We start from the raw sequence: 17,681 nt of genomic DNA, 5'->3' as shown, positions 1-17,681 counted from the left end.
GGTATGGCCAGCTTTAATATTGGCTTCCATATTAATCAGAATGAGAAAAAAATGTGTCATGCGCCATCAGATGTCACATTATGGAGGTATTTTCCATAGAATAACTGGAGGGACTCCATATGCCCCCAAGCACACAGTTCTGCTCTGTGCAAGAGGCATAAGAGCTAGTTCACACGGGGCAAGAGGGGGCGGATTTTGGTGCAGAATCCACCTCAAAATGTAGACCGCTAGCGTTCTTTTTTCCGCTACCGGTTTGTTCCCGTTAGCGGAAAAAAGAAGCGAGCTGCCATTTCTTCTGATTCCAAGACGGAATGTACACACGTGGAATCCCTGTGTGAACTAGCCCTAAACTGGAAGTGTGTGTCACCAGTAGGATCACGAATACATGCATTTATTCAGGTACAGCTTTTATCATAAAATCTACACTTCCATCCAATGCTCCCATCACTTCAAGAACAGGCTTGATCGTAAATACTTAGCGGGTACTCAGTGTGCCCCATTGTCTACTGTACATCAAACCTATCCCAAATACTTTGGTATGATCAATGACCACAGACTCATCTGAACATATCCAATCTTCTAGGAACCATAGTCATATAGTTTGGATCAGACCATTACATGTATATTCAGGGTCCTATATACTGCCAAGCCAGGCAAACGCTTTGATAGGTATAATATGACTGCAAATAACCACAACGTCCAAGGAGAGTCAGCTAATGTAGACTGGAGATTATTAGCAGTGTTTATATCTATGACCACCCCACTTTATATATTCTTATGGCAATGTATATGTAGATATAAATACATGGAGACATACAGCTGAACACACCGTATATTACCAGAACATTAACATTTACATGCAGGCTCTGCACTAGACAGAAGCAATATTATGTCTACCAGACAACATATAATCACAAGTGGAATCTCTGTCAGACCGCGAGCTATAATTTCAAGGCCAGTAGAGGGGACAAAGCTTCCTCAAGGCTGACGAAACGCGGATCTACGTTTTCTAATCTGGACAGTGGCAATATTACAGCAGTCACTCTCCTAGACTATGTTCACACTGTGTTTGTGATACAGGTTAGTTTTATGTGTTTTGAAATGCCTTGATGTGTATGACGAAAGTACCTGTGGCCTAAACTAAAGACTGGACTTTTTGGGTTTTGCTTGATTTAAAAAAAAAATTAAAAAAAAATAGTACGTATGGGCAAAAATTTATTGTGAGGCCCTGTTCACGCAGTGGATTCTGTCCTAAAAACAGGGATAGATTCTTCCCCGTTTCTGCCTCCCATTGTTTCAACCTTGAGATTCCCCACTGACTAAGGCTGGGTTCACCAGTTGGTGCGCTGGGGGCGGGCCTTCAACCCTGGGAGCACTACTCTTAAGGCTAGTTCACACAGGGCTAGGACAGCGTATTTTGGTCCTGATTTTGGTCCCGAGGAGCGGCGTCAGAATATGACCAAAATGCGCCTGCTGCGACTGTCCCACTCCAGAGTAGGCGGGAATCAGCCTGAAGAAAGGGCAGCTCGCTTCTTTTTTCCGTGAACAGGAACAAACCGCTCATAGAAAAAAGGACGCTAGCGGTCTACACAGACCTTTATTGTGAGGGGGTGGATTTTGAGGTGGATTCGGCTTCAAAATCCACCCCCTCTTGCCCCATGTGAACGAGCCCTTACTGCTCAAGTAGGATGGGTGTTGTCAAAGCAAAGGGAGGATTAACTCTTCCTATGTGCAGCGGTGTATGTAGGAGATGATAATGGTCTGAGTGGCAGGGGCAGTGCTGCAGAGAGCTGAAGGACCACCCCCAGTGCACCAACTGTCTCAGCGGCATAAGACTTAAACGCTGTTTTCTCTAAATCTACAAAAGTGACATACATAATAAAAGTATGTTATTTATCACTGGCGTGAGCTCCATCTTATCGGGGTGATAGCTGAATATGCCTGGGGGGAGGTGATAGACTCCCTCTAAGTGTAGCTAATTATATTTCTCAATCCAAAGAAATCCCACAAAAATCCAATGAAATATTCCTCTTTTTCCACCATAAATACTCAATTGTTTGGTGGCTCCCACTTTAAACAATTCATTTTTGCTAGTAGAGTCCCTAGTAACAAACTGATCACAGTATTGGCTGGAACTAGCAGCAGCAACCAGCCATATTCCCCTGCAGGAAAAATGAAGAATTACATTATTACTACTGAAACAATTGGACTTTTCAGAATAATCCTCTAGATTGAGCGACGTTCTTTGTAGCCTCCCGCTGCTCCGGCTCACAGATGAAAGTCCTGAATGGGGGGCCACTCTCCGGCACTCACAGAGTATTTTCTAAACCAGACAACCGCTGTAGGCCAGATCCACATGTGTCAGTCCATGCGGGGGCCATATTTACTGTCAGTTCAGTGCATTAGAGATTAGCCAATTCAGGAGATTAGTGAATCATAACTCACTATGATGAAGTGGGTTCAATTCACACAGGCGATGCAGACCATCATTCCCGGGCGGGAACTGCTTGTGTGAATCTGGTTTTAATCTTATGTAAATGGACAGGGAGTCCAAGGACAAGCAGACATCTTCGCAGACATCTTCTCAGCCATCACCAAGATATTTGACGCTTTATGGCCATCCTACAGTGACATGTAGTGTATAATAAAGAGTATATGTGTTATATGTATATGGTACTAGATTATAATAACCATACGTGCTCTACCTCTACCATGGCATAGAGCACTGTATACAACTGATCACGGAGATTTCATATTTCAAAGCAAATAAGACAACTGAACAAAGGATTATGACAATGAGGGCCTAAAATGATCAAAAAAGAGCCCAAAACCATTTCTAATGTAGAGAACTTCCTTGTGACTACACATCTAGTTTAGATTTTGCTGCAGTCTTGGTGCGAGGGAAATGTCTTACTGATGGTATATGTTGGTGAGACGTGGAGATGTTGGTGTGTGGGATACTACACACAGAGTACACCGTGACCTTCAGTCGGTGGAATCTACAGACATCATAATCTCTATAAAAATATAAAATACAGTGTACTGTGTGCTCAAGGGCAGAGCCGGGAACATTTTCCAGCAGTATAATCTGTGCAGGATTACAGAATACAGTGTGCATTGTAATCTCTTCCAGACTGTGGTATATACGGATTGCTGAGGAAGATGTGGAATAGGAGGTACTGTGGAAACTTCAGGAATATCACTTCCATCATTTATATCCTTTTTATATGTAAAGGAATGCAAAAAAAAAAAAAATGTTCCTTTAAGTAGGTGATACACTTTGTACAAGACTCTAAGAGAACAGATCTGGGTAGCAGAGGCAGAAGATTTCTCAACAATTTCTGATTTATGGACTTCAATGCATATTTAGGCAGAGGAGCCCCCTATAAACCCTGTGCAGGAACATGTGCAGCCCATGTCCTTCTGTCCGCCGCTAATGGAATCCATGGGGATGTTACTTATAATGTGGCTTTCTGAAACAAAAGCCTGACCCAAATTCTCAAACTAATGAAAAACAAAGTCAACAACGCAGGGGCCAAACATGAAGTTTCTCAATTCTGAGTGAACTTCAAGCACATTCTTCAGGACATTTTGTAACATCCTGAGTGAATATAAGAGTTTATCTCAGCATTTGCTGCTATCAGCCAAGGTCACCTAATAGAAACTGAGATACCGGGATGGGCGCAGAGAAGAAAGAAGACTACAGCTATTAGGCTAGGACCACACGGCAACTTGGGCAGTGACTCCCACCACGAAACCAAAGATTACCGTGTCACCCTGCTACTCCTTTACTATTGTAGAAACCCCAAGGGTACAAAAACGTTGGATGGTTTTGGATGTGCTGGATTTTTTATTTGCAACTAGAAGCCGCAGCACCTTGGGTTCACCACGAGATATCATTCACTTACATTAGTGAAGGAGACACAGGGCAACGCAACGATCTTTGGTTACCCTATCCTTCTATAGACCCTCTGATGTAGGCCATCATTGGTATTCATAGGTGTGTCAGAAGCTAGTAATGTTGGCAGTCTGTTGGCAGTCTGTTAGCAGGGACCTTTACAGATTACATCCAAGTTTCTGAGATCTTGAAGGCGCTGCGGCCTCACCTCATGGACTGGGCAAACCTTACCCCCAACTACACGTGTATGCACAAATATATTGTGTTGCACTTGATAAAGTGGAGTTTTACCCTGAAACGCATCAAAAGAGACTTGTTTCATCTATACTTGTGATTGAGCCGTGGGTCTCCCAAGAGTGCAGACGATAGCTCTATTTTGGGTGCCACCACCCTAGTTCTCCATGTGCAGATCTCAAAGAAGGACAGGGCCCCTTCATTTCCGTCAAAGACCCTCGCCAATGGCATTGTGTCAATGGAAAAGGAAGAAATCAACTAAAGCATATTCCCTTCTTATGGTAGATACCATAAATTTTATTGAAATGATGAAAGGTATGGTTTATCAGTGTTTTGTATGTGGATTTATTGCCTACATATCACTGAATGTATTGGCCATGGATTGTGAATTATCCATCTAGTATATGCATTCCTTTGGTTAGACTACCCCTTTAAGGCTATAAAAGGCACTCAGACTGTGTGGCTGCCATAAACATCTGCTAGGCGGGGAGGTCTCTCTCCAATCAGGAGACCTCCGAGGCCTCATTGATATGTCTGCACCTGTGAATGTGTCAGGTCCATGCGTTATACGTACAGCACTCTACCATGTGCAGAAGGTGGGCTGCCCATGGTTGATCCACTTTTTATTCTCTATATTTTGCATGTCTCTGCATCTGTGTGTCTTCTGTTTTTTGTTTTTTTCAAGGACCCATAAACTTTCATTGAAGTGATGCATCTTTCACGAAAAAAAAAAAAAAAAAAAGATCCATGGTCTCCAAAAAAACTGAGGTCTGAATAAACACATTGATATTATTGGATACTTGTGGTGTCCGGACGCCATATGAATGTGAAGGCTGAAATCTGACAAATGTGTGAATGGGATTTTCGCAACTCTGTCCAATGCTATTGAAAATTTCTGAGCTGATTTTCAGTCTTCCCTTAAGAAAAAAAAAAAAGATCAGCTGCAGAAATGAGTAGCGTGCTACTTATCATGCACAGAAACGCTACGGACTGGATCCATTGAATGACAAAGGGGCTAATAATCCTTGTGCAGATCGGTTGCACACTCGCAGCAGAAATGCTGGTGTACACTTCAGATTTCTGTCACGGATCTTGTAGTAAAATTTGTGTTGGACTTGCACTATGCAAATCTGCCATGTGCGAGCATACCCTTACAATAAAAGTAGAAGACAGGGACAGCTGGCCGCAGACACGAACTGAAGTCAATGGGAGAGACAGTCGAGAGCATTTGCATTCTTCACTGTCTTTACGGGCACTCAATTCGCATTAAACAACCCAACAATATCCATTACATATCCATTTTAATTTTAGTTCCTCGTAACCTAAGGGAAGAACCATAACACAGTACGTAATCTACCCCAGGCCACTTTGGCTACTGAAAGTCTAGGACTCATGTGTTTAATGTGCGTCATAGTGACAGGTCTATGCCAGATACATGTCAATGTGACAACAAATAATACAATGACTTTATAAAAGCACTATCAGGGAGGATTGTCATTTCTCGCCAAGTCTTTATACCAATGGCCAGCGTATACTCCTGTATATGGACTGTTGGCAGAGCAGCCGCACGCCCAGACATCCCCAAGTATGCCAGTGTGCAATGATCAGCAGTTCCCAAACGTAATGTCCCTTAACTATGCTGTTCTTATCCAAGCGGAAGCCGACGCTGCAGGGGAAAAAAATAGAGCTGGCCGTCATGAAACTAAGGAAACCGCAGGCCCTGAAACTCAGAAAAACCCAGTGCTGAAAGATGTACCCCGTCCTGGACACATGTAGACATATCTATACAGGGACCAAATATTCTGCATTGCTAAGAGACGGTCTATAAGTAGCACCATGCCACCCTGCATACTACACATTACTCTCAGAGGATATATATATTCAGTTAGACATTGTCTGCATACTTCAGTCCAGCATTAGATCGTGTAAACACACAGTCGCACATATTTCTGCTATTAAAGTGTTAATAGGCCATGTATCTTACCCCTTGCTGCATACCCCAATGAGAACCCCTTGTCCTGGTTGGAAGAGTTGCTGACTTTCGTTCTCCATTCCTTGAGCTTGCAAGCCAAATGCAACATGGCTCTGGTGAACTGCAATCCACTCCCACTACCTTCTCCCAGCACCAGTTTGGCCCTTGGGGGCCCGACATGCTTCTTTGCATGACAGGCATGGTCTGATAAAACGTAGAATCCACTTGAAAGGGACAAGAGTGTTTTCCATTATCCAAAACTTCTTAGTTTGACAGTCATTCCCGAGGACGAGTGTAGTTGACAACGGGTGGGAGGAGGTGTCAGAGTAAAGAGTGGACACATACGGGCACAAGGCGAAAAGGAATGACAAGGATCAGCTATCTGTATGACAGATCTGCTGCAACACAGAAGCTGAAGAGCACAAGAGACAGACAGTCATGGGCCACTGAATGGAAGTGAGCGCAGGACAAGAATAACAGATAGACGGAAAGAAAATGGAAAGATGGATGAAAGAAAAGACAGAAAGAAGACAGCACAACAGAAAAGCACAACTCATGGGAGGGGAAGGTCCTCGGCACACAAAGAAACAGTCACAGCCAGACATCCACATACACAGGGGAAAACTCCTGGTCGCCTGTGAGGCAGCTGCCACGGGCCCTTACCCCACCCTGCATGTGCCTCTCCCCCTCTACTCTGTCCCTCTCCACACCCCTACGACTGTCTTTCCCCAGCCCCAAAGCTGACAGCAGCACAAGGGGGGGCTGGCTGGCCGCTGGGGGGGGGGGGGGGGGGGGTGTGAGGCTCAACCTGCCCATCAGCACTGCCAGACTGTCTGCTTAGGACACTGTCTGTCTATGGGTGCACACAGTATGTTTATCTATGGGTGCCAGGCTATGCATTTAACTGTGCCAAGCTGACATTCTGACTCACACAAAGATTGCCAGGCTATGGCAGAGCATGCCAGGTTTGGATTAAAGCAAGAATGCCAAAAGGTGCACCTTACAATGGGTCAGCCAAGCTGTGTGACTGACTGCTAGGAATGCCAGGATGGGCACGTGCCAGGTATGTGTCAGAAAATATATCAGTCTATGCCAGATAAGGGCAAACCTGCTGGTTCACGGATCAAATAGCCAGTACAAGAGTAAGAAAGTCTATAGAATGGCAGTGGCTTCCTGCACATAACTCTCTGTCACTCACTTATGTCCCCGTGCGTAGATAGCCCTCTCTCTCTGGTCTCTATGGCTTTCCGTCTTTCTCACGTTTCCTTCCTTCCTAAATATGTTCTCACTAAATGCAGATCTCAGGGACGCTGGAAGAGAAGGAGAGAGGCTAGTCTAAAAAACAAGGGGGGAGGGTAGAGCTGGGTACCAGTATAGAATCGAGAATACATGCACCCTGACATGGGCTGACAATCGGGCCAACAAATGTTCATTCCAATCATTGATATGACCCGACTACCTGACAAATGAACTAATCTGGCCATAAAATGGCCACTGGTTCTCAACTCATCTTTCTATGTTAGGTTGAAGACCCACTGTGCAGACGTGCAGTCGGGTAGCTGCTATATATTTGCCGGTGGCTAACCTACAACCTACAGCATATCGATTATAGCTGCAGGTTTTACCAGGGGTGTAGTTGTGGGGTGTGCAGAGGTAACAATCACTATCAGGCCCTGGAGCTTTAGAGGATCCAAAGGCCTCTTTATCACATAAGAAGACACCAGTATTATACGTGGCTTATAGTTAGTAGTGGGCCTATTACATTATGTGCACTGGGGCCTAGGAGCTTCAGGTTAGACCTCTGGGATTTCCTAGTAGCTTTCAACCTTTGCAATGCAAAGGCTGAAAACAGAATCAGACCCACAGTGAGCCGCAAAACACAACCCATAAATAATATCGCTTTTGGCTGCAGCGTTGCTTGGGCTATGTGTGGCATTGCAGGTATAGCATCAATTATTTTTAATGGGGTTCAGCTGCAATACCAAACCCAACCTATGGACAAGAGTGGCACTGTTTCTGGAACATAGTGGATCCTTTTATCCAACCCTCAACAACCGTTTAAGACCCAAAGAAAAGGTGTCACTTAATCGAAAGAAGAAAACATCAGCAAATAATAGAATTGTGTAGACAATAGGACTAGAAGTTTTCACTTAGGCCCAATTTTTGGGTTGCTACCTACCAGTGACTGGAAGTTTGTATTAGTGTACTGGTGAGAAAATAAAAGGCTCCTAAAGTCCACAGTAATTTGTCTAGCTCGGCCTTGGCATGACTGAAGCCTGGTGCAGATTTCATTGATGTCCATGAGAATCGATAGGATAGGTCTCATAAATAATGGTTCCTCTATCGAAATGGTTGTGTCCACCATGTGTGAATAATGGGCCCATACAAAGGCCCTTCATAGTGGAGTTTCTTTGGCCTGCAAGTCCTGACAAGTAAAATAGAGCGGATACAAAACACTTGAACCCTTTGAAGTGAATTCTGCGGCCCTCATGTACCACCACTCTATACAAGCTGCCAATTGTCCAGCACTCCGTAAAACAGACTGTAAAACAACTTCACAAGGACTGCGACACAAGTCTTAAAACCCCAGAATGGAGTCTGCGGAGAGAACACATCTCACGGCAAACACAACACAAAGCCCCTGACAGAAGTGGGAGTCTGAAATTCATTATTCATACAGGCCCAAGACAAAGACCATAGAGGGGGAGTGGGCGAGGTGGGCCGGGATTGTTAACCCATCATAGGAACTATGCACAGCCGTTCTCATGGTCCAGAACGGGCACTTCTAAGGAGAGGAGAACACAGTTTATTGGGCTCCATTTGGTTAGACTATAATGGGTTTCCATTGTGTGAGATATGACCCACAATCTGACCATTATGCTGAAAGTGAACCACATGTCCATGGCATACCAACCTTCAAGTGCGAATAAGCATCAAACTAACTGTAGTTATTTTACATTTTTATATAACTGAGGAATGGTCTTTTAAGCAGTTTTCCCACAAGCATTTTTACTGTATTTTAGAGTGTTTTTGAGAGAGAGAAAAAAAAAAAAAAAAAAAAAAAAAAAAGGAGCCCCGATGTTAATCCCTACATACATCACATTTTTTTCTATGGTGTTTTTTTTTGCCTATTTGGCCTTTTTACGTTTCAAAACGCAGCAAGACATTTTTCCTATTATTTTCTTTATGAAAAAACCCCACAGTAAAAATACTGTGCACACAAAAACACCCCCCCAAAAAACAGAAAAAAAAAATACATGCATCCAATACTAACATTTTCTGAGGCCAAGACCTGTGTGTAAAGGTAGCCCTATGGAGATTTCTTAAAGGGGTTCTCAGAACAGCAGCTACAAACAGTGGTCAGGCCAAATATAACACTTGCACAAGCCCCTACTTCTTCAAACTTCTGATCGACGAGGGTCCTACAGGGGAGACGTCCACTGATCTGATATTGATGGCCTCCTAAGCCAAGGATGAATGACCCCTTTAAATGCTGTAACATTTAATAACACTGAGCTATAACACCAGAAGAGACCTATGGGCTATAGTGTCGCTGTAGTCTTTTGTCATACACCCCACCAAATTACATCAGTTTTTACTAACTACCAGTCTCCTGGTATATTACAGCGAGGGAATAAAACCACCAACCAGATACCTGTAAACAACACACAACATATAAAGAAATGACAATGTGCTTTTTACTCAATCACCTTCATACAGCTGATATACTGTATATAGTACTATATAAATGTTATACTACACATAGCATACAGTGCGCCTATAGGGACATCACTAACCTACTACCGCTCGGTGTGCACAGTACTACTACTCCTATCTGTAATAAAATCCTAGCCACTCACTGAATATTATTAATATGCAGAATGACTCATAACAGAAACACAAGAAAGTAACCTGTACTTATGGCGAATTTCAATATACAAATACTGCTACACCCATCAGGGCCTTTTACCAAAATACTGAGACTTGTAGTTCCAGTTATGTCATCTTTCCCTTTCTGTTCTTCCCTACAAGCTGTAAAATTACATGTGAAAAACATTGCAATGGCTCAGCCCCCAGTTTGTATTTTTACACATCATTACAATGTTTGACACTCTTTCTATGTGTCAGACGCGACAAGGAAGGTCCCTTATAATCATTCTTTCTGGAATATTCTCTCTCTTCCAGCTTTGTGTCCCCAGATATAGGATAAAAGCAGAAGCGCGCACACGGGAACAGATCATTATCTCCCCAGTGACCTGGGATTAGCTGACATGTCTAGGTGGGTGACAATAAAACACGCACGGCCACACATGAGCGCATTATTTGGGGTGAGCAGGCACAGACAATGATGGGGTAGGATGCATGGCCCTGGAATGAAGCCGGGCAGGGTGTGTGAGCGTATGACAAGGGACATGTGTAGGAAGAGCTAGGTGCACCTGTTACACCCATCGGCTCACTCTCACTGCTCTCACAATGGGATCACACAGGATACTGCAAGGAGGGAAGCTGGACTCTTACCATATACATAAACTGCATATACTGAATCATATCAATGAATCCTCTACTAGGTCCGTGCTGGAGAAATGACGTCATTTATAGAATGTTTTTTATATGGATATGAAGTGGTTACATTTTTTCTTACACAAATGGGTTAAAAAAATATAAAACAAGCTATACACAACCTCACCCATCTCCTGCTGCTTCTGTTCTGGTGCTGCCGGGCTCTATTTAAAGGGCTTGTGCAGACACTTATCGTAATGTGGGGATCCCACCACTGGGACACTCAGTGATCAGGAAAATGGGAAACAAAGTCCACCTGAATCTTCCCGATGAATGAAGTGCTGGCGCTCTTTTCAATTCTATGGGGCTGCCAAAACTGCTTATTTAACATAAAGGATTCAGGACTTTCTGTTCTCCATGTTCCTGATGACTAGGAGTCCCAGCAACACACTCCCAATCCAAAGGATAGAGGATAAATGTCTGGAGTGCCACAACCCCTTTAACACACAATGCCCGCTCACCCAACCCCTGGGCACGGTGGTACCCTAACTCAGCCAGCGATAGGTGGAACGGGATTCCTGTGTGTCAAGAGGGAGTAAGAAGCACAGACCGGAAAAGCGCCCCGACAGAACTGGCAGCATTGTAAAAATACAAGTGTACCCGCTGGACAACCCTTCTGAAAGAATTGCAAGTATTTCAGACGACAAGAAGTGTCTGAGCACGGACTGTGTCTCAAGGTGACTTTTCAAGAAAAATGTCTAGCGCAAGAGAGTTAAACAACTCAAGATATGTAAAGTCTGTGGTTGGGCAGAATTCACACAGACTATCCCACAATGTCAAACAATGGCGCCAGGCAGTCAGATTGTACTTGCAGATGTGAATATTTTTGCAATACAATACAGTGAGCTCCACCATCTTTGCATTATCCAATCAGATATAGGTTGTACAGATCCAATTGCATGTATCACCGCATTGCTCCATAGTCATCCTATCACTGTATAAAAACCCATATCAAAGTCTTGTGGCGATGCAGGAAACATGTGGGTAACTGGCGGTCATCCCTCACTAAAGTGAATGAAATTCCTGTGTCAGGGCTGTGTGAGCAGGAAGGGGCAGAGCAGGCCGAAGGTTCCTGTGGAGTCAGCACAGGATATTACTAGCAGGTTTAGCACCTTCCTCTCTGCTGTACTGTCCCCTGTCTGCTCACCTCCTCCCTATGTCAGGGGACATGCTTACTACAAACATCCCACACTGTGTGCCTGCTCTCAGGATTCCCATGTGGTCCCGCTACATTGTGTTTATTATTCACTATCCTCCTGTCTCATGTGTCAATGGATTTAGCAAGAAGTTTATGGTGTTAGTAATGAGAATGATCACAGTATGTGGAATCCCCCCAGTGCACCATCTTACTTATTTCTGGCTACAGGACAGTGTAGAAACATCCATTCCCCATCACTGCCCCATGTAACAAGCCCCGAGATCAGCTGAACAACAAGCAAGTGCTCATGTGTCAGCTGATCTCATCTTAAGATTTCTTGGCATCACATATCTCTGTGTAAACACACAGCCTATGAAACCAATGGACACATGAGCAATCATAAGGATCCATTTACACAGGCAGATTTTATACAGCATGTCTACAGGCGTATTTGCACATGGCAAGGATTGAGAATGAACATTCAATTGTCCAATCCTCGAACTATGCCTTGGAAAAAAAAAATCCTTACACAAGCGCTGATCGACCTGCTAAAGCTGGTGAGGCTGGGCCGCAAAACGGACAGGTATAGGGCCTGTCCTGAGCTTTGCACTGGCTCACTACCACATAAAAAGGCTTGTCATAATACATGGGCATGTGTATGGGTTAGATGAATGGGTTAGTGTCATAAAAAATACAGGCAAAGCGGGCAGTTGTGCAAGGAGCCGTAGGCTGAGGCCACACATTGGAAAAAACTGCTTTGAGTTGCAGATTTTCCGGGGGGGGGGGGGGGGGGGAGCTACAGATGGAGTGTGAACTGTACACTTAGGACTTCTACTTCTCTCTTCTGCTGAATCCACTCTTGGCTTTGAAAAAAAAAATGCAGCAAAAATAGACAACTTTACCGCAATGTGTGGCCTCGGCCTGAGGCTGTTTTTACATGGCTGAGATCGGGCCAGGAAACCAGGTCTGTATGTGCCCGATTTTCGTAGATTTGCCCTTAGTAAGTAGTAGGGTAGACTTCTATGGTAGTGATAAATACGAGACATCTGGAAAAGCAGGAAAAGTTCAATCCACTGAGACAGGAAATCAGAACAGAGGGCTGCTGACCTGACTTTTCCCATTTGGATCCCACGCACCAGGGAGAGGCGACATGCAATGCACAATGCTGAAGAGGTTCTCCACATGCATGCATTTACAACAACAGAACAAGGCTCCGCTGCATCAGCCAACCATACTGGGTCAAATCCATCGTATCCCCAATGGTATGAGCTACAAGATTGTAGTAATACAGGAAGAAGCATTACAATAAGCAAGTAAACTACAGCTTAGAAAAATAAACTACAAAACTACTCACAGAAAAAAAGAGAAAAAATATGCCGAGTACTAGAATGCTGAAATGCCTGACCGCTGGGGGTCCACCTCCTAGCCCTTCATCTTTTAGGGGGAAAAAGGGGCCCCATGAGCTCAACTGTGAAATAAAAACATTGCCTGCAAAAGGAGAAGATCAGAAGAGTCCCTGCTGTACATATGTGAATCTCTGTATTATTGTCTATACAAGTTACAGGGGTTGTCTGAAGTTGGGCAACATGCAGGAGATGGAGTAAATTAAAGTGAGCTCTACTTACCCGTTGTATCCCCTGCCACTCCAGCACCCACTGATGCTTGTTTATAGGGCCGCAGTCATGACAATGCGTCAGTAACACGTGACCTCTGCAGCCAACCACTGACGTCAGATGTCCTCAGGGGGATTCAACAGGTAAGTAATACTTACTTAGTTACGTTACACCCCGGCCTGTGCCACAATTGTGAAGAGGACCTCTCCAGAGAGGTCTTTAGTAAATACTTGTATTCATCATGAAATAATAATTCTGGTGCAGTGTTTCTGGAGGATGACGTTCCATTAAAGGGGTATTCCCATAACTCTTGTTCTGCAGCCTCCAGGCTCTGTGCTCTCTTCACTTCCTGGATTTCTCGGCACATTGGTGGGCGGGGCTTCACTTGCTCCGCTATCTGCTATGTTTGCAGTCAGTAATGAGGGATTGGTTGTAAATGCATTACCGCAGTATATAGCTGATGTGGAAACTGATGTAGCAGAGCTGGATTTGAGTCAGCTTGCATTATATAAAGAGGTAATGGACTCAGCCCTTATCAGCCAAATTCTATTAAACCGGCTGATAAGTGGAAAAGCTGAAGATAGACAGCACAGTAATCCTGGAGCTCTCACCTCCCCCCTCCCCTATCTGAGGAGCTCCATTGCTCCAGATTGAGCAATCCATTGAGCAGATAAGCCCAGTGGCCATAGAAACGCAGTGTCAACAATGAAGTGAATAAATTAAGATGGTGGCCAAACAAAGCAGTTTTGAAAAAGCAATGTATTTAGGAAAAGTCTTAAATCCACATAAACTAGATAGCATACTTTTCATGGGACAACCCCTTTAATCCTTGGAGAAATTTACAAGTGGATGTTACCAACTGGAGGAGTATCCCTACCTAGTCTTACATGGACCAAAAAAAAATGCTGCTGGCGCCAGAATGTGTAGTGGCACCTAAAATGGGACTTATAACACCCAGTTGTTATATTAAATAAAAATATTCAGTTATCCTGCCCACCTACCTAATAAATGACATACTCTTCTATCCTCGGCATTCCATTGCCCCTCTTGTGCCAATTTTGGCCAGACTAGAAGTAAACAGGCTGACATAATAGCTGCGGCCAGTCATTTTAATACATTGATGGACCGCCATGACCAGTGTGTGTAAATCCTGTCTATGAAGGAACGGAGGGATCAATAACTCAAGCACATAAACCGCGAGCCGCCAGTCAACGCAGCTTGTGCTCTGTAAACCACTGCAAGTATTTATTAGGAAGTTGCGGCTATAAAAGTTTACCTTGTAGTAGCTCTCCTTGTGCTTTGTAAATGGGACGGAAATTGTGTCAAGTGGTTCCCAGATATCATGACTAAAACACAATACAGCCTCCCAGTGTAAGAAATACAAGGAAGAATGAAGTGCACACATCAAAGAATAAAGCCAAAAGCAACTATGCATTGGGGAAAGGTAATCAGGGCGAACATATACAATCCCTAAGAAAACAACTAGAACAAACAAATGGCACAAACTGCAACTTTACATACCGGTAAAATGCTTTGCATATGTTGTCATGACCTAAGCTGCGCTTGCAGGGATCAACCGCTAAAGCGTTCACCGGTATTAACTTTTTTTTCTCTCTATAACGCAGGAGAGATCTGCAAGGCTGAACATACATGTGAAGTGGGCTCATCTACATGGACAATAGGTACCATGTTGAAAAAGTCCTCCTCGGCTTATACTCGGGTCATTACGGTAATTCAGCAATATCATAGTTACAGACCCGGCATCCAGACCTGGCATACAGACACCGGGACGGGTGCTGGGCCGCAGCATTGCCACACTCATAGCAGGAGCATAGCGATGCTGCTCATTTCAAACTGCAGAAGTACTTACGGTACTTCTGCTAGCAGGCCCGGAATACAGACCCCGCTCTATGCAGTCTGCAAAAGAAATGACAATTTTTGCAATGTATTGCAATGCATTAGCGTTGCAATGCATTGCATTAGTGATCAGACCCCCTGGGGCTCAAGACCCCTAGGGGGTCTAATAAATGCAAAAAATAAATTAATTAAAAAAGTAAAAAAAAATAAAATAAATAAAGTATTAGTAAATAAAAAGTATTAAAAATTCAAATCCTCCTCCTTTCCCTAGAACACATAAAAAACTAATACTGTTAATACTGTGAAACACATACATGTTAGTTATCCCTGTGTCCAAAAACGCCCGCTCTACAAATCTATAAATATATTTTTCCTGTACGGCAAATGCTGTAGCGGGAAAAAAAGTTGTCTAACTGCCCCTTCCCTGAGCTTGAGGACTGTTCCCCCCCCACTTGGAATTCAGCCTGACTACATCCAGGCTAAGTATAGGGTATCTGCACTGCTCATATTCCATCAGGAAGGGGTTAATAGGAGCACTGCAGATACCCTATATTCAGCCAGGCTGAATTCCAAGTGGGGGGGGGGGGAGACAGTCCTCAAGCTCAGGGAAGGGGCAGACAGACAACCAAAACACCCCCTCCCCTTCCTCAGCGTCTACTGCACCCAAAAACTCCAGCCATTTTAATTTTTGAAATTTTCCAGTAGCTGCTACATTTCCCCCCTAGGCTTATACTCGAGTCAATAAGTTTTCCCAGTTTTTTGCGGTAAAATTAGGGGGGTCGGCTTATACTTGAGTATGTACGGTAAGTCATCTTCTAAGGTAACCGTTCACATGAGACTAAGGTCGGCTGAACCTGCCAATTTCAGTAGTGTTGACTGACCATTTAGGACCTGTTCACACAGATTTACGTTTTCTAAACTGGACTGTGGCAGTATTTACAGCAGTCACTCTCCTAGGCTGTGTGCGTCCATCACATGACCATGGACCGTATATCACATGACCATAGACTGTACATCACATGACCATAGATAATCCTTTAATAGTCCCACCATATGCAACTAAGAATGGAATAGTGCCCAATAAAGACATATGTTCTATGGAGGGGACAGAAAATAAACAGAGTAACAACTTTCAGGCCATTTTGTAATGAGGTTTCCCAAGTGTTTCCTTTCGAGATTCATTAGAGGTAAAATGTCCTTGTTTCAAAGGAATTCTAGATCAGGAAAGCAAGACACATCTGGCAAGACTGTATCCGCTTAATACAGATATGATATATAGCCAGCCCTAGTGTCAATGTAGATGAGAATGTGGAGTAGGAAAACCAATAATTGCATCAAGAAATCAATAAAGACAAGTCAAGATGTTTTACTGACACCTACTGCTGGGCATATGGATGTGATGGCAGAGGGTCCCCCATAAGACACATAAGACACTCTATTGTCATGCCAAATCCAAGCTGGAAAATCCAACCCACACATCAGACAGATCAGGTGGATTTCCCGGCCCAAATTCAGTCTGCAGACCGAGACTCTTTGCAATATAATGCTCTATAATGTTAAGAGTCTCTGCCTCCTTGTATACTCTATATACAGTATGGAACAGTGGAGCCATGGGGAGACAGGAACCCCGAGCGCCTGACTGTATATGGGCTAGGAAATCCTCACAACGTACGGTCCGGATTAACTTATGCCATTGTGGTCCAGGCCAACAATCTTTACAGGCAAGTTTTTCTGAAAACAGCCAGTGAAATCTCTAATGTATGGCGAGTTGAAACTATCTGGAACAACGCACAGAATAGATAAGGAAGACTTCACTACTGCTTGTGCATTAGATTATTCATAGACATTTACATAATCCCAGGCTGTCAGGTCAGGAAAGTCAGATAACAGTCCCCTCTGCACCCCCTCCCTCCTGAAGAGAGGTCATCACTATATCCTAGAGGTGCAATGCTTAAGATAGGAAGCTTCTTTCTTCTCTTTAGTAAAATTACTATTAGAATAGCAATCCACATAGCAGCTATAGAAATGCATTCACATCTTCAGGTTAGGATCACAATCTTGTTATTGATTCAGCTGCCCCTCGAGCATCATCCATGGAGAAAAAAAAAAAAGTAAAAAATTGAGAGATGAACGAACAGGCCCAGAGGAAAGAAATATAAGACATGGTTGTGGTGTTGGAGTCGGTGACAGGTAGGAGTGGAGTTGGAAAAAAAAGATTCAAAATATAAATTATTCGATATTTTAAATATTACGCAACTATCGATATTGTGAATATTGTCCTTTTTGTGAATTAGAGGAACTTTACTACACCTGTCTGACCATGTCTGCCAGCCATTTGGGAAGAAGTTGCAGTCAGTGTTTTGGCCTACTTCACAGCCCTGATATAGACTGCTAATGAATCTTGACTAG

The 17,681-nt window shown here is 43.7% G+C and overlaps 1 protein-coding gene across 4 annotated transcripts in view; it reads right to left on the bottom strand.

Moving 5' to 3' along the window:
* ARHGAP23 (Rho GTPase activating protein 23) overlaps positions 1-17,681 on the bottom strand; it is a 65,233-nt gene that overhangs the window by 35,539 nt on the left and 12,013 nt on the right. For 3 of the 4 annotated variants that reach the window (XM_075278239.1, XM_075278240.1, XM_075278242.1), the window contains exon 1: positions 6,117-6,736. The exons of the other annotated variant lie outside the window; for it this stretch is intronic. In XM_075278239.1, coding sequence (XP_075134340.1) covers positions 6,117-6,305 — 189 coding nt within the window. In that variant the 5' untranslated portion in view covers positions 6,306-6,736. Of the gene's footprint in view, positions 1-6,116; positions 6,737-17,681 lie in introns of those variants that run through there. 4 annotated transcript variants of the gene reach the window in all.

This window comes from Leptodactylus fuscus, chromosome 6 (assembly GCF_031893055.1).
Source record: "Leptodactylus fuscus isolate aLepFus1 chromosome 6, aLepFus1.hap2, whole genome shotgun sequence".
NCBI lineage: Eukaryota > Metazoa > Chordata > Amphibia > Anura > Leptodactylidae > Leptodactylus > Leptodactylus fuscus.
The sequence above is the reverse complement of the archived record's forward strand: the minus strand, read 5'-3'. Positions and strand labels throughout refer to the sequence as shown.